Source organism: Strix uralensis, chromosome 11, assembly GCF_047716275.1.
Source record: "Strix uralensis isolate ZFMK-TIS-50842 chromosome 11, bStrUra1, whole genome shotgun sequence".
In the NCBI taxonomy this organism is placed as follows: Eukaryota; Metazoa; Chordata; class Aves; order Strigiformes; family Strigidae; genus Strix; species Strix uralensis.
Window position 1 is genome coordinate 18545991 of NC_133982.1, and position 25270 is coordinate 18571260.

General features: G+C 49.1%; 1 protein-coding gene across 4 annotated transcripts in view; it reads right to left on the reverse strand.

Annotated features, from left to right (window-relative positions):
- Positions 1 to 25270, reverse strand: part of NTRK3 (neurotrophic receptor tyrosine kinase 3) — a 216315-nt gene that overhangs the window by 169790 nt on the left and 21255 nt on the right. For all 4 annotated transcript variants that reach the window (XR_012630407.1, XM_074880480.1, XM_074880483.1 and 1 more), the window contains exons 2-3: positions 11864 to 11938; positions 10449 to 10520 (exon numbers count right to left, since the gene is read on the reverse strand). Coding sequence is in view for 3 of the 4 variants with exons in the window: in XM_074880480.1 (XP_074736581.1) it covers positions 10449 to 10520; positions 11864 to 11938 (147 nt within the window). In the remaining variant the exon portion in view is untranslated. The remainder of the gene's footprint in view (positions 1 to 10448; positions 10521 to 11863; positions 11939 to 25270) is intronic.

Consider the following 25270-nt stretch of genomic DNA (forward strand, 5'->3'; position numbering starts at 1 on the left):
GGAGGCCTGGTCCTTCCATATGACATGGATCCACTTTTGATCTCCAGTCACCACTGTCAGCTTCGTAGGCTGACAGAAGGCAAGCACTACATATAATCCCAAAAAAGCCCTTCCCTGCCTTTGCTCAGCAGTCAAATCCACCACAGAGGCTGGTCTGGGAAGCAGATGTAAGTGATGTACAGCAACAGGATAAAGTGAAAGACGGGGAACTCATGACTCCCTTTTCTCCCATTACATCTCACCAAGCGCATGAATACTCCCACCTCACTATATTTTCCTTGCTTCTCCTTTCCCAGTTCTCTTGGCTCACAGGTCATGTGTGGGAGAGGGGCTGGAAAGTCACTGAACCAAGCAGGAACTGCAGTGGTGAGCTTCACTGGGAAGGTCTCTTGAACACACTGGAAGAGAGGCTGCATGAGCAGTCAACATTTCTTGCAAAGAAAGGGTAAAAAAAAAAAAAAAAAACAACAACTAACACAGCTCCAGAATGAAGCCCACCTTTGCAGTGAATAAATAAATTTCCTCTGCTGCTTATTATCGTTAAAACTTCTGTGGCTTGACACTTCACTAAATTATAGATAAAAGGAAAAATGGTCTTTCTGGGCTCAGAAAAGCAGGCTGCTGCCAAAGAGCTGTGTTTACACCAGCTAATGAAAAGAAAGCTTGCCATTAGCCTACAGCACTCACCCCACCTCGGCGGGGAGCAGAGCTACCTGCACCCTAGCATAGGGGGCCTGAGAGCAGCAACTGGACACCATGAGGGACCAGAGCTGGGGAGCATGCAGGGGCAGTGGCCTGGCATGGGAAGGTGCACATGTGAGGAGTGGGGGACTGAAGGGTCCGCACTGTCAGCCAGCAGAGATGGCAGCTGCCACCTCCCATGCTGCGCAGAGGCTCCTGGCCACAGCAGGAGGTGAGGCTGATGTGGCTGACATGCTCCAGCTACACCTTATCAAACAGCAAGAAAAACACTCAGCCTAGGAGACAGACAGCATCAAGCAGGGACCTGCCTCACACCAGGCTGCTACTTCCCTCCAGGGGCCCATGGGTTGGGGATGGGAAGCAGGGAGGCAGCACATGCCTGGAGTACACCTGAGCATAGGCATAGCCTTAGCCTTTTGGGCAGAAATGCTCCTGTTTGTAGCAGCTGAGCACACAGGGAGTGCTCTGAGTAGAGACCTGCCTGTAGCTACACCTGAGCTGTGGTATGATGTGCCTCATCACAGCCCCAGCCACGCTTGGCTGAGGGGGACAAGGAACTGTTGGTGACTTAATACCACCAAAGCCCAGCAAAGCCTGCTTGCTACACTCCTCACTTATAGCCACCCAAAAGCAGAAACTTGTTTTGACAATTAGCTCTGTCAAAAGCCACAAGAATGTCTGGACATGGCAGTTACATTTTTTCTGTTCTTCTCAATATATGATGTACTTAAAAAGGACAAGTATCTTTTACTCACCTTTTATCTTCAAATATTGGTCAATGTGAGGAATATTTTCAAATGAAAAGACTAATCACTATGAAGTACCAAGTGCTTCAGACTGCAGCAGGCATTCTTTCATTACTCTGAGACAGCAAATTACCCACAATTATCAACACGCACAACTGGATACAACAAACATTTAGCCAAAGCCCACGGGTTGCGGTCGCAGTCAGGTTGGATGGCAGATCTCCTAGAGAACTACTCATGTGAGAAACCCACAGACAGCACACGGGTAGTGGTGCTGCAAGATGACTCCATTCACAATGTGGAACAAAGCCAGTGCCAGGAGCCACTCCAGTTCAGAAAGTTTGTATTGCATCTTGGCAGACTGACTTCATAGCAGGAGAGATGGAAGAATAAAGGCACCACTGGCAGTGAAACCAGGCTGGCTGGCCACCCTTCAGGTGGGCTCACACCTGATGGCATGATCCAGCTCACCCTCAGCCAGGTGGCCACAGCCACTGCTCCACTCCCTGCCCTGGGGTTGGAAGGGTAATGAGTTTGTTCCAAGAGAAGAGCAAAGGAGGCAAGCATTGCGTGCAGGGAGGCCAAGCTGCAGGTTGGGGCTGGGCAAGAGGTATGGAAGCCAGAAGGGTTCAGTGCAGGCAGAGAGGCTGGGTCAGAGGCCAGACTGCAGCAGAGAGGCAGGGAGGGCCAAGAGGCCTGGCTGAGGCTAGACACCAGGGCCTATGCTGCACGCAGGGTGGATGGGGATGGTTCTAGGCTGCAGGCAGAGAGGTCAGAGCTGATTTGGCAACAAGAAAGCCCAGCTGCAGGCAGAGAAGACAGGAGGCTGACTAACTGGGTTGGAGGCAGAGAGGCCCAGCCACAGGCAGGAAGGCCAGGTCTGGGTTGGAGGCTGGGAAGCCCAGCTGCAGCCAGGGAGGCCCGGAGGCCCTGTCCGTGGTGCTGAAGCGCGGCCCCGCGGGGAGTACGGTGCCGGTCACAGCCCCACCCCACGGGACACCCGTGGGCACCAGCAGAGCTGCCTTGGGAGAATTCCCAGGAAAGGCCACGCATGACCTCACAGCATGCCGGAGGACAGCAGACATGAACCATACTCATCCTCAGTCACTAACAAGTCTACAGCCACGGTTACCCACAGCTCCTGGGGAAGACAAACCTCTGGCTCTTATGGCAGCATTGTGAATATCCCACGTCTCTTGCATCTGCCATAATTCACAGTTCATCCCTTCACAAATAAAAATGAGGGGAGGGGGTTGGTGGGAAACTCCACCCCCTCATCCAGTTTTCTAATAAAATTTTATAATTCCAATAAAACACATGACTGCCTAACTTAGGACATTAAAATTCTTGCCTAGTCACACACCATCATGAATTAATGTCCCATCATTCATGCCCAGTCATATCTTATTGCTCAAATAACATATGATTTTAATGTTTCTATTTTTCTGCCCTAGTGCTTATTGCCTGTACATCAAAAAGGGAAAATCAGCCCCGTAATCATACTGTTAGCAAACCAGCATCATGGAAAGAAAAATCCCAGGTGAGATAACTTGTGCAGTCACTTAATTTTCACTCATCCTACCATGATTGTATAACTCCCTCCCCCAGCAGCTTTCAAGCAGGTTTTCAGGTCCTCAGGTCCCTCTTGGGAAGGGTCCTTCTCCCTGTGCAGCACCTCTCACACTGGCATAGGCAGGGAAGACATGCCGTGCACCACATCTAATCAGCAGAATCACAGGGTTTGAGGAGCAAGTAAAAGGGACAGCCAGAGGCTGTTTCTGGAGTACCTCCATGCTGCAGTGACCTCAGAAGCCTAGGAACAAGATCCAATCCTTGTCATGCCCAAATCTCCAGAAATCAACTCATCCAATGCTGCTGGTGATCTCAGAGACCTGGTGAGGTTTAACTAAGACACAACTACACCTAATCTTCAGGATCACATCCAAGAGGAATGTTTGGCCTCTCTTTGAAGGAAAGCTCACAACCAGACATCCATCAGGCCACTGTTGCACAAGGACCATGCTACAGAGGATGAAAAAACAGCCAACTTGTCTAAAAGTTCACATTTTACCCCAATCCTGAAACAAGGCTTGTAATAAGACACATAAACACACACCCCCAGGTAGGAACAGACTTATTCTAAACATCCCCAACATTGTCCACAGCCTTTTTTGAAGAGGGGGTAGGAAAAACCACACAGTTGTCCATTTCACATGTCTGCCAAAAGACAATTGATCAAACTTTAGAAAGAGAAATAAGTCTTATAGGCACAAAAGGCAGCTGGAAAGAACATCTCAACATTTCAAAGGAAGAAAGGAGAGACAAAGCCACATCAAAATCCTGAGAGCCCAGGTACCAGCGCGATAGGCATAACGTAAGAATCCGAGCAGGCAACAAATATTTGTGATAGCATTATTATACCTCATCTTACATTGCAACAGCATCCCACAATTCAAGTCCAGGTTTCACTAGAAACCATACAAGGTGTTATGCTGCAAATAGATCAAATAAAAGCAGAGAAAACAAATGTTATTAATTCCAGGTTTTCAGATGGGGAACTGAGGCAGGACAAGTCTTGCCACAAGGTGCACAGTGCTTGAGTCAGAAACGTTCTTTCTCAGGTCCTGCCAGAGTACAGCGGTCACAAACTTGCCACTCTGCCTTCTATTACAATACAATAAAACCTCTCCACAGCTAAGCGAAGCAGCCTGCAGCCAGGAATTAGTTACCCAGCCCTCTGAATGCAGGTCAAATCATTTCAACCCAGCCTGAAGGAAAGCCACAGTCCTGCAGGGAACTGGTCTCTCCTCTGGCCTTGTGCACAACGGCTGGTAAAACACAGGGCCTACCTCTGCCACTGCAGAAAAAGGAATAGCTGCAGTTAACTGCTTATCAGTTACCTGTGGTAACTGGGAACAAACATGCCATCAAACCACTGCTGCTGATTAGCATATCAGCAAGGTCCTGTGCTACACTGGCATCCAGGGGACAAAGTAGATGGGGGACAGAACAGGAAAGTCTATGGGAGCAGAGGAGATGTTACTGCTGTTTATTTTCGTGACTGTGCTATAAGCATGCCAAGCATTCTATAGAAGAAAGAGACACACAGGGGAAAATGCCTCCCTAAGTAAACTGCAGCACAAATGTTTGCTCCTAGAAGGGGCTGGAGCAGGAACATCCTTAAAGTACAAATGGGAAGCAAAGCGTACCCAAGCTGCCTGCCTGATTAGGGATAGTAAAGGAACATTTACCCAACAGAAATCAAAGGCTGCTGAAATCGCTCTCATACTTCTTATTTTGCCTGTATTCATGGAGGAATTCAGTTTCTATTTACTCCTTTGCAAATGAAAAATAAAACACATTGAACTATCAAGAAGGTGGTTTAGGTAAATGCATTTTATTTCACCCTCCCAGTGAGCTCTTAGCTCACATATAGTCATTTACTGTGCCCCAGCTAATACACACAGACTTGTTAGGCTGCACTGATCAAGAGTATGGATGGGAAATCAAGAGCAATTAACAGATGACAGTTTGGGTTAGGAGGAGACTGCCAGGATGGGTGTGACAGCAGCGCAGTGATGAAAGGACAAAATCATCAGGGAGAAGTCATCAGGAAGGAGGAGGAAGGGTAATAGGACATCCAGAATCAAGCAGAGAATCACAGGCAGTCACAGGGCCTGGAGCTGGTTACAGTAAGAGAGCAAAAGGGAGAGTTTAACCCTGCTCCGTATATAAGAATGGCTCTTTCAGAGCAAGGCAATAGATCATTAAGTACAAAGTAGGGGAAAATGACCCTCAAGCCATGACCGAGAGGGAATAGTGCTATACTTTCAATAATTCAATGTCTGGTATTTTGTTTATTTCTTTATTTAGTGTAAGATCTCGATCAAGCTCCCAGACACACTGAGCAAAGAAGGTGAACCTTGCCAGCCTTGCAAAACGGTTGCCTGCAGCCCTTCAAAAGCACATGGGCCTCAGCTGCTGTAGGGCTTCAAGTGCTGTCCTGGAACAGCACTGAAGAGGGCCTGAGCACAATTCACCAACCTTGTGCTGCCTCAGCCACCTCACTTTTCAGGGAATGCAGGCCGGTTTCTTTCCTATCAAAGCCTAAAACCATAACACATGTCTGGGAATTCCCATGTCAAAGCTACAAACTACATCCAATACCAGGGTACCAGTTTACATGACACTGCACAACTGTCATGAACCCAGCCAGGACACTGACATTAACCTCCTCCTCAGAAAACACCACAACCTACAGAGGAGATTCTGGGAGGATCCAGATTAATCACAGCTCAGGTCTGCCTATGAAAACAAGCCCATAGATAAGCCAGCTCTAACTTTCACCAGGAAAAGCAGGTCCCTGCACATTCCTGCTAGCACCTTCCAGATCCTCCCCAATCCTCATTTTTGGGAGAAGACGACTGACAGGATCACAGAGATAAAAATGCCTGTGGAGCAGAAGGTGACCTGACCATACCATACTCAAGACCCAGTTACACTCAGCACAAAGCACTTCAGGGTCTGTCTTTAAGACCCTTGGGTGAAGACTGGAAGAGAAAGCTTGATCTTCAACCCCATCCTTAGTCTGGCAGGCAGCACTGAGAGAGATCTTTGACAAGAGCTGTGTCTTGGCCACCCCACAAAACAATTTAGAACATGTATAAACCTCCAGAAGACAGTTTAAGAAGAGCCTCTGAATGCAGACAGAAAGGGCAATTATTAATTTTCTAAATAGAAATCTGACTACTTAAGCCTTATTTAAAAGTGTGCCTGTCTCTATAATTACACAGCCTTAATTTGTTTTCTTTACTACACAATAAATAAGGTGTGCACAATTACCCTCTGCAAATACAAGGCAGTGCTTCCTGACTAGCTGACTGAGTACGCAGCCGCCCAGGAAAGCATTTAGAGGGAATCACAGTCTCTTAAGTATCTGCTTCCCAATAAAGTGGGACTCAGGCACCACAGATGTCAACTTGCCTAGCTCTAGGCACAGCCTGCTGGGAGCCTACTCTCCTACATGCACAGCTCTACTGTCCCACAGCCAGCAAAGGCTGGACACTCTGGCCAGCAGTAATGGGTCCTGTCCTCTCCTGTGCACTGACTCCTGGTGCACTGTGAAGCTGAGCTCTCCTGTGGACTTCCCAGTGCCTAACAGGGAATGTGATAATGTTGTACTCTTCCCCACAAGGCACTACAACAACCTCTCTTTACTATTCCTCTGCCTATTTTCATGATACGTGTAGGAACTTGATATCCTCATGACTTATAAACCTCTATCAAGTTCAAATAAACTGGCCAAAGCATTACAGTGTTATTAAAAGGACAGAGCATGAAAGACCTTCCTCAATAAGCTGTGCTAAACGCAGAGACATAGTAAATATGTATTCAGATGGTTTATATGTCTCAAATTTAGAACCATATCATCCTAAATTTTTCTTGTACAGCTTCAAGCCAAAGATGGACATTTTCAGTCAACACCAAACATTTTCCACATTCACCTGCATCACCTGCTAACACTAACTTCCACAAATCTTGGCTGCACGGGCTGTTTTCCACAGCCTAGACCTGCTGGTCCTCCCATCCAGTGCATAGTGTTCTCCAGGACCTCCCTCCTATTAGCCAAAGGCTATCAAAGCTGCACAGAAATGGGACCACGAACACACCAGTGCAACTTTGTCCAGTGAGAAGACATCAAGTGAGAGCACAAAATGACACTGGATGATATCCAGTTTCGATCAGACCCACATCCATCCCCATTCAACATCCAGCCAGCACTTGTGCTAGGAGGATTTAACTGCCTCAACCCAATTGCCAGCAAAAGAGGTAGATTCGTGTTGCAAAACCCACTGTTATATTTTGGAGTAATTGCCTCTGTAGCAGTGATAGGCTTCACAGCACTGACGATCAGACAAGCCACGGAGTCCTAACTCTCCTCATTCAAGGAGAGGGAAGAGGGACCCAAAGCTATTTCTAGATCCACATGTCTGGTTCCCCATCTCCCACTACTTCTCCATTGATTAGGCTGGCCTCAAGCTTCTTACACTTATACAGCTAATTTCAAACCTTAAAGAGGAGGCATGACCCTGCCAGGCTGCACTTTGGAGCACTCTGAGGTCTACCACTTGGGCAGCTGAATGCTGAAAATCCCCTTCATGGTTTTCTCTCCTTTCTTCCCTGACTCTGGGATGCGGAAGGGGGAAAAAAAAAAAATCAAGACAAACTTCATCCAGAACCATCATCTTAAACCCCCACAAACCTGAGCTTCTGCAATTAGAGCTGGGATAAGTGATCTGCTTGTGATTGCACAGCTGGGGTCTGAAGACAAGCGTGTGCACAGAGGAAGGGCCAGAAATAGAAGTTGCTGGGAGAAGGCAGAGCTATCTGGCCCATCTGAGAGGAGGAAACCTTGATGAAAGGCACTGGGAAAAAACTTGCTTCAGCAGGAGGCTGCGATTTAACCCCACATGGGGACGGAGGGGGAAAAAACAGCTTTTGAGTCCTCACAATTTGTACATGAGCTTCATGTGGAAAAATGCCTGCCACTGCTCAGACCCAGCTTGTAGCACCCTGCAAAGGTCCAGCCCAGGGTCCCCACCATCCTGTGCCAGCCTTCTCTGGCAGTGAAATCCCTCTGTCATTTATTAGACACATTTGACATCTTATTGACTCGACTCCACCTGCAACCATCCAAACAGCCAACAAAGAAGGAAAATCAGAAAGCAGCAGCGATAACGTGTAGCAGTAACTCAACAAGCCTTAAGCACACCATCCCACGGTCCCCAGCCCCGCACCCATCCAGCTGCAGCCAGCCCTGCCGCAAGGGGATTGGGACAGTATCCCTTGCCCCTGCCAGCTACTGTACCTGGTTACAGCAGCCCAAGACTTACAGCAGAGTGACATTTCCATTAATCCTTTTATCCCTGGCTCCTACGTGCAGCGGCTGCAGAAAATGTCAGGCCTTCAGCAAGCCAAGCTCCCCGGAGGCAGCAGCTGCGGAGCAGCCAAGGAGACACGCTGATGCACTTGCACGGTGTCATGGCCACAGAGGGGACCCCAGCTGGCATCAGGTGCTTGCCAGGTTGTGCAAAGCCTTGGGAGCCACCTCACTCCCCCCATCAGGGAGAGAAAACCCCAGAAAAATCAGCCAGGCTGCAAGGGAGCAACAGCACTGTGGCCCGAGAGCCTCTGGGGAGCAGAAGGGAGCCACCATCCCCTGAAAGCACCAGTGCTCCATCCCCAGGTGCCCAACATCCACCGTGAGGGACATCCACCTTGCAAACATCCACTCTCCAAGGAACAGTATCAAAACCCACCGGCAAACACTAACCAAATAATATACTTACTTGCCTCAGGCTTCAAAAGGCAAGAAAAGCAAGATGTTAAGAACATGATCAATCTTACATGGACCAAGCAGTAAACAAACACATATTTCATCACCACATACCAACCTTAACTCTTGACACAAGATGGATGTGGGTTTTTTTCCAATCTCAAAAGTAATCTCAAAAGACAAAAACAAACACTTCTGGAAAAAGCAGCAACAATTGCACGTGTACGCATTAGCACATTCAGCCTCAAAACGAGCCTACACAGCCTTCTAAACTCCTATGACATCCTAATTAATTTCATCAGGAATCAAATGTTATTCATTTTATCTGCTAGATACATAAACAGCAACTGCACAATTGACAAACAACATTCCCCCCCCCCAAAAAAAAAATCAATTGAGAGAGGTATTCAGAGAGAACTCTTCCCAGTAACAACAAACTACAGAAAACAAATGCTACAAGTCAAAATAATAAAGTGCAGAAATCAGGAAAATCCCAATGGTCAGCATTAAGAAGGGTTTATTAGGACAGAGTAGCACTTCTCTAAACTCAAAAAGGCTCCATGCTTGTTCACAACACCCTTTGGTACTGCAGATCTCCTATTTAGCAAGTACTTTACCGTCACTTAGCAACTGTAACTGGTTTTCCAAAAAGGAAGCTTTTGGGGTTTTTCAGTTTACATCATCTCTGAGCAGACATCAAAAGACAAATCTATCCTGCTCTGTAGGTCACACCTATCTCCCTCCACCAGGAACATGCCTGCATGCATCTTCAGACTCAAACAGATGTGCACTATGGCCATTTTTCATGAAAGAAACCACTATCATTGGTTTCCAAAAAGCAGGGATACACACACTTTCCATTCAGCCCATCAGCTCATGCCCAAGGTCAGGGCCTCTCACCAACCCCTTTTCACCTTTTATGTCTATACTGGAGCTGAGAGGGGTTTCATCTCAGACACAGTCACTTTGACAAGATATTTCAAGCACCTTGCACACTGGCCTGAAATTCAGGCTTTCCTTTATCGCCTTGGGAAAAGTAAATACATATCCAGAAAAGAAATCAGTGGCCTTGGCCTCAAGCATATGGGAATTCCTCAGGAGACTGTACCTGGTGGCTAACGATGCCCCAGCAGCTGGACACTTATGCAATGTCCCAACAGGCCTCCAGTCTCTCTGGCACAAAACATCCCTATGCCAGGCTCACTGCAGACACCAGTTTAAGAAGTCAATAATTAGGAGCAGAGCTGGCAGCCCTACACCACAACTCCTTCATGCTGGAAAAGTATCTGTTTAACAGCTAATGAGTGGGGCAGGCTCCGGCTGTGTGCTGGGGCATGTGGCCACCCTCAGAACTCTGCAGAAAGGGAAACGTGCATCAGCCACAGCAAGGCTGCTAACAATGCAAGCACTCGTTAGAGTGGCAATTAAAGCTGGGCCAGTTGTTAGACACGGAAACCCCTCAGCTGTCCTGCAGGAGCTCACCCCATCCTGCATCAGGGCCCATTGCACTTCCCTGCACCTTCACTTTTTCTTCACCCCCCTTTACCATCTCTCCCTCCCTCTCCCCATCAGCATCCCCCTCCCCTCCCATTGCTCTCCCAACAGGCACTTTGGGGACCCACAGGGAGTAGAGGGAAAAGGGGGCAGGAGCTGCCAGCACTCACATGTAGCGCAGGTGAGGGTTCTTGGCAAAGGCGCGCGGCTGGATGTTTCGTAGTCCTGAGTTCCTGATTGTCCTGCAAAGAGATGCAGAAGGGCAGCGATGGAGTCAAGGGTGATGACTGCTCTAAAACCTTGCGCTCAGCGCCCAAAGTGTACTAGGAGCCCTGCAGTGCCCCCCTGCCAGAGGCACATGTCTCCCCAGACAGCCTCTATGAGTTACAGACAAAGAGGAAATTGGGCTTTTCAGCTTCATCTGATACGGTGAGAGCACAGCCTCAGCTCAGAGCAGCTGCTGGGCAAGACTCTCTCCCCACATCCACCAAGGCTTGCTGCAGTGGTCTGGAGCATCTCCTGCTCCTCTCTTCTCCCTCCACCTTCATGAGCAGCACTGCCTGGCCCCACAGCAAACCTTACCCCCAGCACCACTATCTCCCCTCCCTCAAACCCAAGAGGAAACCCTTCTGCTTATCATTAATGATAGGGAGGGGTGTATTTTGCACAGGAAGTTATGGACATTGAAGGGAGAGTCCTCTTCCCACCCTGTTTTGGAGCAGGCACTATGACCAAGGTTTATTATCATCTGCTCCAGACAAAAGCACACCCGACTTCACTGCTGCTTTCTTAGGTGAGATGAGAATGGCAACCAGCCTGCTTACAAGGTGTGTGCAGCTTGCTGGGGTTTGGTTATCGAGTTCTCAGCAATGTACACCTCTCCTCCAGCCTGCGGCCAAGTTATACCCAACAAAACTCCCAGCAAAACACATTAGCAGAGTCTCCAGTTAACCCTGAGCAACACTGTGCATGTCACACAAGCAGCACCCAGGAGGTGTTGCTCCCAGCTCCAGGAGGATGCAGGAAGGGGAATTAAGAGATTGGGTGGCATCATCACTTGGCCAAGCTTCCCAAGCACCTGGAAAGTCCCTTCAATCTCAGGGACCTCAGTTTCCCCTTCATGACACACAGAGTTGATCTCTCCTAGCACTTGGAGGGTCGTGCAGGGAGATGCAACTCCTTTATCATGCAGTACCACTGTGATGGTGACTGCACTAAATGAGGACCAACAGCCCAGCAATGAAGGATCAGCAGATACAGCTGGAATTTTGCATTATGGGGCTGAAATGAGTCAGAACAATGCACAAGCCCAGAACCAGAACAGCAGGGGAGAAGAGGTCAGGGCTGATGTGTGTTGACAGAGCTGTCAGGAACTAGCAATCTTCCTTCTCACAGACCCAGCAAGGACCAAAAAGCACTTCATCTCCATTTTGTGAAGTCTCATTGCAAAATTCAGCAGAGCCAGTAGCTTAAACAGGCTCTGAACACCGCAGTGTGGAGACTGCGGATGTTGGGAAGCCACAGCTCTTTGCTGGAAGGGGCTGCCCAGTGCTGTTCTCCTCCCCAACACGCAGGACATACTCACAGCCTCTGGAGTCCCGTGTACAGCTCCATGTCAACAGCATTCAGCGTCTGCAAGTTCTTCCAGTTCTCTATGTGTCTGTGGAGAATAAGGAAAGGTTCAGCTGTGGCACCACCAGATGGTTACTCTGCCCGGGCAGGGAATGGCACACAGAGGGAATGACACCCAGCCCCATTCTGTTTTCCGAGCATTTTGGAAAAGCCAAATAATGTGATTTTACACGTGGAATGTGCAACTGCACCACTGAACATCCTTGCCCAATTCATTGCCCTTCTCTGCACCCCACTGCACATATCAGTGAAATAAAGACACAATCAAGAAGGCTCACGCAAAAGGAGTGAAAGCAAATAAAACCTCTCAACAAAAACTTAAGGCCTAAATGGAAAAAAAATGTAGTCTTATATTTACCCAGTCTCTTAGTGAGGTGGACAAACAGTGTCCTAGTCTTTGTTGGCTAGAAATTCTGCAGGCAGCAGAGCACCAAACTTAGTTTGGAAACTGTGCCTTTATTATAAATTCCTCAGTTGCCCGGGGCACTCTGGCAGGTATGTTATAGAGAACAAAACCAGAAATAGATCTGTCACCGTGGGAGCATTATTCAGTAAATATTAGAGCCCGAGGAAGGTGACAGACCAACAGCCCCAGAGAATGGGTTCCCCTGTTATTGGCAGCACAGGAGCGATGCTGGCAGCAGCATGACCAGCTGGCTGCAGCCACTGGCCTCTGCTAACAAGCTGCAATGCTGCATGGTGGGGAAGGAGCTCAGTCATCCCCCAGGCAGTCCCTGGCCAATTCAGGCTTTCTCCCAGATTAAATTTGGACACCCTCCCACCAGAAAGCACAAATATATTCAAGAGGGTCTTTGCTGGGGAGCAGGTGGAGGTGTTCCTCTCAAAGCAAACCGAGAGGGGGAAAAACATCTGGCTGGTCCCCTTAGACAATATGTGAAAGAAGCCCAACTTCAAAGTTTATGAACACGTGCACCCAAGCTCACATCTGCCTTGATGCAATAGTTGGCTTTGGACTTGGCCCTGGAGAGGGGAAACATTTCCAAGTGATGCAGGGTTGAGGTGATAAGCCAACACTGAAAACTATCCCGTGATTCTATGATTCTAGGCGAGAAGGTTTCAGGACCCCACGTGATGGTCCAGAGGGTGAGTAAGAGGAAGAGGGACCTTTGACCACTTCCAGAGCAGTCACAGGGGCCACAAGTTCCTCCTCCAGCACTTGCTACGCCTTGTGCTTGCATAAGAACAGATGAATTAGCGTGACAGATGTATACAGACCTATTTGAACCATAGCCCAAACACCATCCAGCTCAAGGAAGAGAAATACAAAGCCTGGACTAAATCTAAACATATTTCTCTGCTCTCACCATGCAGATCCAAGAAAAGCAGAGACCCGCAAGAGTCACCTCTGCTTTCCACATGTTCAATAATTGTCTGCATACCCAGAGGGGTTAGCGTAAGGACACAGCATAAGCTCCCAACCGGCTGCTGCATGACAGTGTAAGTTACGGTTCATCCTCAATGACCTGCTCATCAGCTTGGATTGCCTGTGTCCCAGACAGAATGAGCAACAGGACATTATTACAGCCATTTTGTATTCCCTGCCAACATCTAAGGTCCCTGTGAACACTTGCAGAACAAAACTCAGACTTGAGGAGTCAGCTGAGAGATCCAATGGCTCGCTGAAACCCTTCCAAGACAGGGCAGGACTGTGAGTTCAGGCCCTGGGCCACAAGATTGCCAGACTGAGCAAGGCTAGAAGCACAAGTTGAAGACATTTCCCATCTGCAACTCCTACATACCAAAAGAGAGGGTCCTCCAAGGGAAAGAACAAACATGGGATGAAGCAGGAATGGGATGCTGTGGGTTTACTGCCAGGGCATGCTGAAGCTACAGCATCCAAGCAGTGACCTTTGGGGAGGGGTGGAGCAGCCCTGCGCCAGGAGCTACAGAGCAACCACAGCTGGGATGGAGGCAGCGGCCAGATTGGCTCTTGTTTTATTGATTGTGTTAACTAAAAAAAAGTCAAGGTTATTTTTGACCTGACACTCAAAGCCATGTGGGCAGCATTCTAGAAGAGACAGAAAAAGACCCGAGCTTGTTCCCGGCAACATGTACAGGCATGACTTTCTGATGACTCAGCACTGGGGTACAGAGGTCTTGAGGGCCCCCCTGGCCAAGCCTCCCCAGAAGTGACATCACACTAGACTGTAAATACAACTCCACAACCTGTGTTCCAGCCTTCCGAATGAAGCCCATGAGCTTCCTGAGCCAGATATGCTTTGATATGTTATTTATCATAGACACACAACATCCATAAAGTGAGAGACAAGAGAAGCAGCAAGTGGAAATAAATACCTACACACACACATATAGGATAATCCCCCAACCCAGCAGCTGCTTTACATAGAGTGCAATATAGGGAAATAGCATCATCTTGAATTAAGTGCACAGGTCAGCAAGGGACTTTGAGTCCTTTAAGCTACACAGACACTTCTCTTCTCAGGGACCCCCAGAAATGGTTTTTCCCCTTTTTTCTCTCTGATTTTTCAACAAGTTGCACCCCTGCTCCTAGAAGCAGCAAATCAGTCTTGGTTCACAGACACGTCAAAAATACACTAGGAAAACAATTTTCTTTGGTTCCCTATTGTTTTGGAAAGAATAGCATAACTTTGCACTGGCTGGGTTTGCCTGAATCCTCTTTAAAAACAAAACAGAAATGTATCTTATTATGAAAGCTCATGGAGTCAAGCTGTGATTGCAAAATTGGCAGTGGTTGCACAGGAAAGCAAACCAACCAAGCAAAGAAACTCCACCCCTAACACTTAAGTCCCTCTTCATGTCCTTTAGTATCTCAACTAGCTCCCCCTCTCTTCCTTCCAGCATTTTACTTGCCCTAGAATTCTTACATCCTCCCAGTTGCTGCTGAAGACTGAGACCTTCCCTTCTCCTCTGCCTCGGTTCATTAACCTGGCAGGAACACGGGTGCTGGGTTCACGCCAAATACAGATGTGACAACTCCCAGCCCTGCCCTGGTCTCTGCAATCAGGCATTGAGGTATGAATTACAGTCAGTGGGTTACTCCCTCCTCCCTGTAAATGTCTCTAAATATACATTCCTGTATAGGCATTCCTCAGTTATTACTAAGGTAAGCTGCTCTTCTGCAAAACACAGTAGCTTCAAGACCAATACCATACTTCACAAATCCTGAAGTGCTCACCATATACACATCCACCTAGACTTGTTTCCAGCTTCTAATTGAGACCATATGAGACGCATCACTAACACAGATGAGATTGCTCTCTTTTTTCAGGGTGGAGGGGGACAGGACAGGACAGACTCAACACACAGTGTGTTTGTTTAAATACTCACTTCTCTCTCATACCTGTTGTCTGTTTGGAGGGTCCTGGTAGTCCCAAGTCTCCTTGCACTGCAGAGCTATCTTTATACCATGCCTTTTACAGACTGATCGAAGTCCACCTCAGGAGTAGCTAGGGGTCTGCCCTCCCAACTCAGACTGAAACTTTGCACCAGAACTCCCCTGCTCTTCTCATTTCTTACCCACAAGGATTTTACACTCACTTTCTCTTGCGTCAAAACTGTCTTTGCTTAAGCAGCTCTTATCCTTTCCCAGCATTTCCTCCTCCTTCCTTTACAAGCAAGAGCCAGACCCACACAGCTATCATTTATAAGTTACACAAGGCCAGCTCTTCTAAGGCAGCACGTCTGTACCAAGCAGTGAAGTGCAAGGCAAATTGTCTCAAGTGCCTTGAAGAGATATTAACTGAAGTCCCAGAAGTGATGCAGATATATTGCTCAGGCAGAGTCCTGCGGGCGAGGTTATTTTGTTTCTGGTTTCAGACCCAGCACAACTGGCACTAACACTTTGGGACCTATGCAAGAAGGACCACTGTGGTAGACACTGTAATAGAAAACAGCTCTCTGTTTTCTTCATCAGCTTAAGTCTCTTTTTCTTGAATAAGAGTCACTGAAAACACAGAGCAGCCTCCAAGAGGTCTCGATTGTATAACAGCACAAGCAACTCCCCAGTTACACTGGAAACACCAGGACTTGCAGCCCGAGATCGCACTGGCCTTTCTCACAGCCCCATCAGCCTGGTGGCTTGTTTTCACCCCGTAACTGAGCATTACACAAAGCACTTCTACCCACCAGGTTGTTTCCAACTGACATGATTTCCTAGCCGGCAGCAAAAGCCCCATTACACCCATATTTGCATTCATCCCACTTTGCATTACAGACTCTCTCTTGGTTTTGCTACTGCAGCTCTTCCCCTTGGCCATCCTCACCCCACCTTGTGTTCCCACAGCCCCAGCACTGTGCCAGAAGCAAAGCTCATAAACATGCTCCTGTCTTTTGTGCCAGTGTCCTCCACAAAAGCAGAAGCCAACATAATCTCCAAGGAACTTTGCTCAGCCATTATTTCCTCTTTCAACACCTTCCACCACCACTTTTCCATTATCCATTATCTTTACCTACAACAGCTGGGCTATTGTAGGTGTGTCTTTTCCAGAAAAACTAACCACTTATGATGTAATGCAGCATCATATTAACCTCTCACCACAAAGTCATCTCTGCTGAGGAAATGAGTTACCTTTCCAAAGGAAGATATGAGGTTAGCCTGACAAAAGATAACTTTAGGAGGCCAGCTCTGCATCGTATCTCAGCCTCCACGTACCTACAGCTGTGCCTTTACAACTTGTTGAAAGCCTTGTAGACCACTGAAGTCAGACCAATGGCCAATCCACAACTTGCGTGCTGTGTCCCAGTTAATAGAAAACTTGTGAAGCATGAAGCCCTGTTTGCAAGCTCCACAGCTCACAGGCATCATGTCTCACTCACAGATCCCAGGGCACCGTGTGAAGCCAGTAAGGCAGCAAGTGTCTTTACCCCCACATCACACAGAGAGATATCAGCGATCTTGTTGGCCCTGTGGTCATCAAGTCACGGGGTTTAGGTTTCAGCTGGTCTCCAGAAGCACCAGGACCTTGCCCCACTTGGTGGAAGGGGACCGGTAGCCACTGACCCTGTAGGAACGGTGGTTCCTTTTGTTCCCAGAAGGACACCACGCAAGGTGGTGTTTGACAACACAGGCTGGTGTCACGTTCTTGAGACTGCACAGCTCCACATGCTCCCCTTCTAGCCCAGGGCCAATGCAGCAAGGGAGACTAGAATATCCACTGGGATTTAAACACAGCCAGGCTTATTTTGTCCCACATGCATGATGCAGAGGTGAAAAACAGCTCTTATGCCAATTTACCAAGTGATTAGCTTGAGGCTACTTAATGTGTCTGGCCTTCCTTCACCCTCCTCATACAACAAGGATAATATTTATCTAATCTTTTTCAGCTTTTCAAGCACTGCGGTCAATAGCTAAAAAAGGCACTTGATAAGCGCCAAGTATTATATAGCATGTGCACACACATGCTACCCAAATCTATATCTAGTCCAGACCAGAGGGGACCGACTTTTCATCAGGACGCCATCAGCTCCATTCACTGCCAGAGCAGATGACACATCCCTGTTAGAGCCATGCCGTGCAAGTGCCACTGCTCGTGTTTGGATGCTGGGCAGTGACTAAATTGCTCACCAGCAAGCAGGCAGCACGCTGACACACACACACAATTATATATATTTATGTATACATATATATAGGAAAGGCAAGCAGAGCATTTGACTCTTCTCTCTTGTAGAGCAACAGGAAAATTGATTCGTCATCCAGGCATATTATACCTCACGATCCAGACAGAAGCATTGGCTTTCAATTACCTGATATGTTTAGCATTATAAACAAACCTCCTGGCATGCCAGCTCCAGACCATGCAAATACAAATCTGATTGCAGGGGAGGAATAAAGGGAAGGCATCTCTTAAAACCCTTGACCAGTAAGACCTGCCTCCTCCAAGCAGAGGTGCTGCAGATGTTGATGGGAAGCCCTGGAGGCTGGGAAACCCATGGCAGTGGTGCAGGTCCTGCACCCCAGGGCAAAGCACAGCCATGGTGGGGACTGCCAGCTCATTTTATTCATCCCTCACACCCCACGCAGGGCTAAGGAAGCCATAAAGGAATCGGCCATCTTTCACAGTATTATAAGGCACTTATCGCATACATTTAATAACCAGAGGCACGAAGGACTTGATTCCCTCAATATGGAGGTTATAAAAGTGAATTGGTAACTGAGCATTAAAGGCAAGTGCAGTTGAATAAAGACTTATGAGGGCAATATTTTCCCCATTTAAAGCGTGGGCTTCCCCTTCCCAAAAGTGCATGGAAAAGTCCCCCAACAGTGGATAACTTTGCATCATTAAGGATAATTTGAGATCAGTGGGGAAAAGGGGGGTGGGGGTGGGGCAGAGAAAGCAAATCCAGCTTTGTAGAAACAATTATGAGCATAACCCCACAGTGTAATTGTGATTCGTCAAGGTAATGATCATAAAACACATCACTGCAACACAGCTCCCTCTGCACTAGCAGATCTGCTCCTCTTGCCAAGGCCATGTAGGGGTACACTGCTGCTGCAGAGGATTTGGGGGGGATGCACCCAGTCCCCATCCCATGGGCCTAGCCACATCCAACCCAATGATCCAAACCAGGCCATTCCAGAAAGGCTGGGCAAAGGAAAAAACCCCCAATGTCTCCAACTAGGGAGGGCATAGAAGCGATACAGCCATGCACGAGCCACCGCAGTGTGGTGTCTCAACACTTTTCCTGGAGAAACCCAACTGCTACACACAAGCAACTCACAGGACACAAGGCATTCAGAGGAGAGGACTCCCCTGCAGGACACCTTTCAGATGAGCCCAGACAAGCTTCATGCTCACCCTGACATCATCTGCCTGGCCCTAGGCTGGCTAGCAGCAACCACTAAGTGCAGAAGACCTGCTACAGCTGCACTATCTAACAAGATTGCCATATAGAGACACCCTACTGTGGAAGATACCCTGAGAAACAGCTTCAAGCTCTGCTGAAACACATGTTTTTTCCAGACATTGCAATTAAGCAGTGCTGCCTGTCACCCATAAGGATGCATAGAAGCTGTACCTGAAGGAAAAGGAAAGTGCATGCGCTGAAAAAACAGACAGCAGTGCCAACATGACCAGTACCTCACTCTTTACTTTTGTCCCCAAGGACACGAGCCCCTCTCAAGCACAGAGTTCACTGTGTCCCGTGTTTGCGCATTCACCTGTTTTCCTTCTACGATCCCCACAAGCCGCCAGCTCACCCCAGGACAGCCTCCACACCCTGCACCAGCTCTGGCTGGTGACTTATGAAGCAGAGAGCATCCCTTCCAGGGACAATGTATCAGTATTACTAGAGGACAGCAGGCTGCCTGGACCCAGCATGGACAGATTGCTGCAGCACACAGGAAGCAGTATGTTCCCATTATCGCACACTACATCCAAGGTTTTTCAACACAGGAAGAGCTATGCCCAGTCACTCTCTTTCAGAAAGGAAGAAATAGGTGCAAGTGGGACAGCAGAGCTGAAGAAGTGCTGTGGGCAGCAGTACAACTTCCCACCACAACAAATACCCTCCTTAATATCCCATCACTATTACTTAGCTAGTGCTGGGAGAAAGCAGCCCAGGGTTCCCAAGCAAGAACGGAGGTATCCAAAATCATTCCAGTACTGAAGAAACCTCATTTTTGTATCTGTAGCTTGCTCCCCTTTTCCTGTGGATGGCAGGCTCAGAAATGATATTTGCCCAAAAGGGCATTTCTTTCGTTGCTTTCCAGCAGTTCTCTGTGCCCAGAGAGGGGCTTCCCACTGTTAGGCACGGACCTGGGGTACAGGAGCAGAGGCTCCTGCTCAGGACCACTAATGTCAACCTGCACGTGTCTAATCACACCACATCGCCAAAACAGCCGTGCAGCCAGCTGGGACAAGAGGACAATCCAAGGGCAGAAAAAAAATTCCCCTGGGAGTTTTATACAAAAACTGAGCTGCAAACCACTGGTGCCAAAGGGTCCCTCTGCTTCTGCACGGATGTGACTATTTAGCAGAGAACAACAGTGCAAAAGATTCAGAAGGAAACTCCCAAGGGCTGAAACATCTGCACAGGGAGCAGGGTTGAAGGGACAGTGCCCCTGAACCCCTCTGTGTACAGGCTGGGCTCCTGGCTCAGCCCAAGCTCCCTGCCCACCACTTTGGCACCTCCCAACTGCTGCAGGCTCCCTCCCCAACTCTTTCTTATTTATTGCCTGTCATATCTGACCCCTGCACAGTCTCAGACACTATCTGAAGTGACAGAGCACAAGATGGGATGAACAGTTTAGTCCTGCAGACATGGACATAAATACACAAATGCAACCACCTTGGGGTGAAGCATCAACAAGAGCAAGAGCTCACCCCCTGCCTACAGCATGATCTGTAGCTTGCTCCCCTTTTCCTGTGGATGGCAGGCTCAGAAATGATATTTGCCCAAAAGGGCATTTCTTTCGTTGCTTTCCAGCAGTTCTCTGTGCCCAGAGAGGGGCTTCCCACTGTTAGGCACGGACCTGGGGTACAGGAGCAGAGGCTCCTGCTCAGGACCACTAATGTCAACCTGCACGTGTCTAATCACACCACATCGCCAAAACAGCCGTGCAGCCAGCTGGGACAAGAGGACAATCCAAGGGCAGAAAAAAAATTCCCCTGGGAGTTTTATACAAAGCACAAACCTCAAGGTGAGGCAGCACCCTTTGCTTTACAGGACGCAGGAGACCAAAAGAGCTTCCATTTTTAGGCAGCTCCCCAGGCACTTGCCATGCCAAAGGAAAGGATGCTTTTATCCATATGATTTCATACACAGTGAGAGCCAGCAGTGTGCAGCATTTTGTGGTCTTTAAAGATCAAACGGCATTTTATAGAGGAAGCAGCACGCTGGTCAAAATCGCCTTCAGTAATCATATTCTGCCTTATTAAACCCTCCCTACAACTTCAAATTGGAGGTCAGATTCCCTCACACTCCCATCTCTGAAGAGGTCTGGGGCTTTTCAGAAATTAAAATATGTATATATATATCTAAATTAATACAGGCAGACAGAGCTGCCAAGCTCTGCTCCGAAGGCAGCTGTGTTTCTCTCCTGGAGAGCACAGTGCCTACACACATTAGCAAGACAAGGAGATATACCTAAGATATGGGATCACTAGAGTTCAGTTTGGCAGGAGTAACTCTTGGAACAGAGCAGTGCCAAAGAGCACGTGGTGCAAAGAAGCACCCCAAAAAGGCATATGGCCTTGGTGATGGTCAGGACGATGTCCTGATAGACCATATTAGCTCAGCTAGGACCCAAAGGGGAGCACTGCCAGCCACGTGCATGCATTGCACTTCACGCTGTGCTTGAAGACAGGAAAATTGATGGAGGAGGAAAAGGAGAAAATAAAATCTCCCAAGAACTGGCTGTTACTGTGATACACAGTGCTGGGAATGAGGAGGCAGGAGCAACAGTCCAGCAAGAGCAAGCGTGAGAGCCAGGGATGGGGCTGCACAAGCACTCTGGTGGGAGGGGGCTGAGGTCCTTAACCAAGACCCACTGCCTTTCCCGGCCCTGCCCGCTGCCACCCACCCACATAAACCCACAAGTACACTTTCTAAAACCACAGTCTCCACAGGAGTTTAAATTCAGGACCTTTCTACATCCACATCAGCTTCATCTCAAATCCTGTTTCAATGTAGCCACACATTTTTGGTCAGATCCTTCCCATTGCACCCGTGGGCTGGATCCCAAAAGCTGCATGAAAACCAGAGCTTGGAGCTGCAAACTACGGGTGCCAAAGGGTCCCTCTGCTTCTGCACGGATGTGACTATTTAGCAGCTGAATCCAGCGTCCTCCCTCAGTCCCCCAGCCCAATTTATCCTCCTCTGCTCCCCCACAGCTCCACTACCCCCGTAGTGCGGGTCATCCCGTTTCTAGCTTTCCCACACACCCCGAACACCAGGAAAGCCGCTGCCCAAGTGAGGGGAGGGGAGAGCCAATCTTTCTTGGACTCAGATTCCGCTCCCACGAAGCGTTTGTTTTCCCAAACGGCTCCCAAGGAGCCTGAACTTTGATCCTCCAGCATTTTGGCTCCTCAGATGTTTATGAAGCTTGAACAAGTGGGCAGCAATGCCCAGCTGGGCTGGACATAGGCCAGGCTCCCAGCCGCTCCGCTCAGGATAGCCACGGGCAGAGCAGCTCCAACCTGCAAGGAGACTTGCCAGGGTCCCCGTTACCTCCATGGCATGGCAGATCTGCCTGCCCAGCCCACCGACTGCTCCCTGTAAAGCCAAAAGACCAGGCAAGTTCTCCATGGAGTTTATTTTGAGTCAACTGTCACAACACCCCCAGGCTTGTATCTGCATGCAAATAAATCACAGCCAGCTCTGCCCACCCTCCCTAGCAGCAATGGAGGGGCTCCTCCATCACCCACAAGAAGGGCCCAATCGCCTATCCCCAGCCAGGAAAAGAAAACCTCCCCCCTTTCCCCCCCCCCCCCCCCCCACGCTTTTCCTACAAGAGGGACAAACACTGGCTTGCTCTGATTGCAGAGGTGTAAGAGCAGAAGCATCACTCAGGAGCAGGGGGATGTACACATTAAGACATGGTGACTCAGAGCTCTAGGCTTCCCAGGATAGCAGGTATTTTGTGGGAAGTCAGCTGGCTCTGAAAAGGAAAAGGTAACTAGCACACCTATAAACATGACACAGGCAGGAGCAGGCAGTGAAGGGAAGAAAGGAGAGCAGGGAGGGAACAAGACACTTTAAAAGCTCCTCTCCCAGAGCTCTACTTTGTTCATATAAACATGGGAAAAAAAGCACCTTAGAAAAACGTTACAGGAGAAGACACTGACAACCAGAGATGCTACTAACCACGTTGTTGTGTTTGAGCTGATTCAGCTACGCAAACAGCAAACCTGGGGACGGTTTCTATTTCATATCGCAGCCCAGGCTACAGTTCCTCTAGAGAAAGGAGAAGCCCCTCCTCACCCAACACCTCAACACAGAGCAGCACTTCAAAACCAGCCTCTCCAACCAAGCCCCTGCCCTTCGTTCCCCGTGGGCACCTCCTTCACCAGGGCCAAAGGTGCGATGAAACCCTTGAGCTCACACTATCCAAACACACTGCTGTTGAGCTGTGCTGGCTGTTAAGCAAACACATGTTGCTTTTCACCAGGAGCAAGGCAGGAGCACACAACCTGAGTTACTGCAGCTTAGCCAAAACATGGCAACTCATTAACCCAGCACTGACATCCCCACCATTCGCTAGCAGGATTCTCCTCACACCATTTGAAGATGTTCTTCATCACCGGGGCTTGGGAGTTTGCACAGACGTTTAAGGCCACAGGGGTGAGAAGCCATGACATCCAGGCCCAGCCAGGACATGGCAGCCCACTCGTGCCCCTCTCCATAGCCCAAGGCCACGTCCCCTCGTATGAGACGTGAGCATAGACATGACGAGCCTGATAGCTTGGTGCTCCTGAAAATGAGCCTCCTATTTCTGAAACATTCACAGGAGGCTAGCATTAAACTGACAGGTATAAAAGCCTCACAGGAGCACTTGAGGAATCCAGAGGTCCCACTCAGTTGTAATTGCGGAGAGGCAGCAAGCGAGGAAGCCAGGCTACACCTCCTGACAGCGCCTGCCCTTTCACCGCTTGGGTTGAAGATGTACTTAACAGGACACATGTCTTTTTGGCGCTGTTTAGGGTCACGGAGCAATTTCAAAGCCAGAAAGCAGATCATCAGACAGGGAGATTTTGTTGTTGTTTTTTGTGGTGGTTTTTTTGGGGTTTTTTTTGTTTTTTTTTTTTTTTCTCTCCCAAAGAATCACTCAAACTTTGTTTCTGCTCCTGGGCAGCTGGAGAGCCAGAAGGGTCCCAGCACCAGCCCAGCCTCAGAGCAGAGCATGAGCCCAGAGGGTTATCAGTGAAGGGAAGCTCGTTCTGCACAAAGAATACAGACATTGTCTGCTGCCAGCCCCGGGCAGCCCTCCGGGGAGCAGGCTGGCTCACTCTCAGCCTGCAGCAGCTGGGGCCCAAGAGCCCGCACCACGGGCCAGGCTGGGGCTTACTGGGGATGGCAGCTGGCAGGGGACAGCCCTCCTGCACGCTGGCTCCTTCTCCCTCTGTGGATATTGCAGTGGGACAGAGAAGGGCTGCTTTCATCCTCCCTCCTCATCTGCAGCAAGAGGGCTGGACCAGGTGTCACCAACCTACACAGTTGGTACCAACTCACAAATACAGCCTCACCCACCAGCCTCGCACCAAGCTTGCGGGATGCCCACCAGCCCCTGAGCCACCTTCAAGCCAGCAGACCAGCCAGCAGACCTGCCTGAAGCCCCACTGGTGGCCCCCAAACCCAAGCCAACATCAAACCACAGATAAGCCCCAACAGCTCTGGGTCAAGCTGCTCTCTGATCTCTCCTGCTGCAATGCCAAGGCTCAGATTCAGCCTCTGGGACAGGACACACAGTGTCACCGTGCCAGACTTGTGCCCATCACCACATTTCCAAAGCTTTCTGCCCCAAAAACATAATTTACAGCCCTTCTAGCTGTTTCGCTGGTTCCCAGCAAGGGCAGGAGGCAGTGGAGAAGGAAGCAGGTTGAGGACAGAGGGGAGGGCAGAACCCAGAGCCAAAGCAACACTGGGATGCTCCAAGGCCAGAAGCTGCCCCCCTCTCCCCTGCAGGAAGGCAGGGGCAGGTGAAAGACATCTCCAGCTCCCACCTGAGCTGACACAGCCCCCAGCACCACTGGAATTGCCTCACCCCCAACACGCACAGCAATGCCACCAGCTTAGTAAATCACCCTGTGCATCGGCAGCTGCAGATGGGTTGGTTTTGGTTTTTCACATCTTTCCCCTATCTCCCCTTTGAAAAATCCTGTAGTTGCTATGGAAATAGTCTCATCAGTATGGGTGGAGCATAGCAGTACCAACCAAAACTCCCCGTGGCTCCCAGTTGACACCAGTGCCTAGGAACTGGCAGTACTGGAGGTTATCCCAAGGTGCACAGGGGAAACCCTGAGCTTAAAGCAGTGCTTGGCACCAATGGGTGAGGAAGACCCATCTGATAGTGAAGGGCAGGGACCTGCAACTCACCCAGGGATAAACCAGGGATGAAAAAAAAAAAAATAATTGAGACCTCCTCACACTGGCTAAGGGATGAGAGGGTTATAAACAGTAAAAAGCTGCAATCTGCCCCAGTGATACCCTCACCGCAAGCAGGAGGTGGCCAGAGACAAGGGTAGCAGGAGCAGAGCTGAGCTTTGTCAGTGGCCCTGCAACTGGTTCGATGTACCCCTCCAGGGAGGTTTCTGACATCCTCTCTGTACTCCTACCTCTGATATGAAGTTAATAAGCAAAGAGGCTGCAAACAACCGCCATCAAGTGCTGTGAAGAGGACTGGGGAGCAGAGCAAGAATCT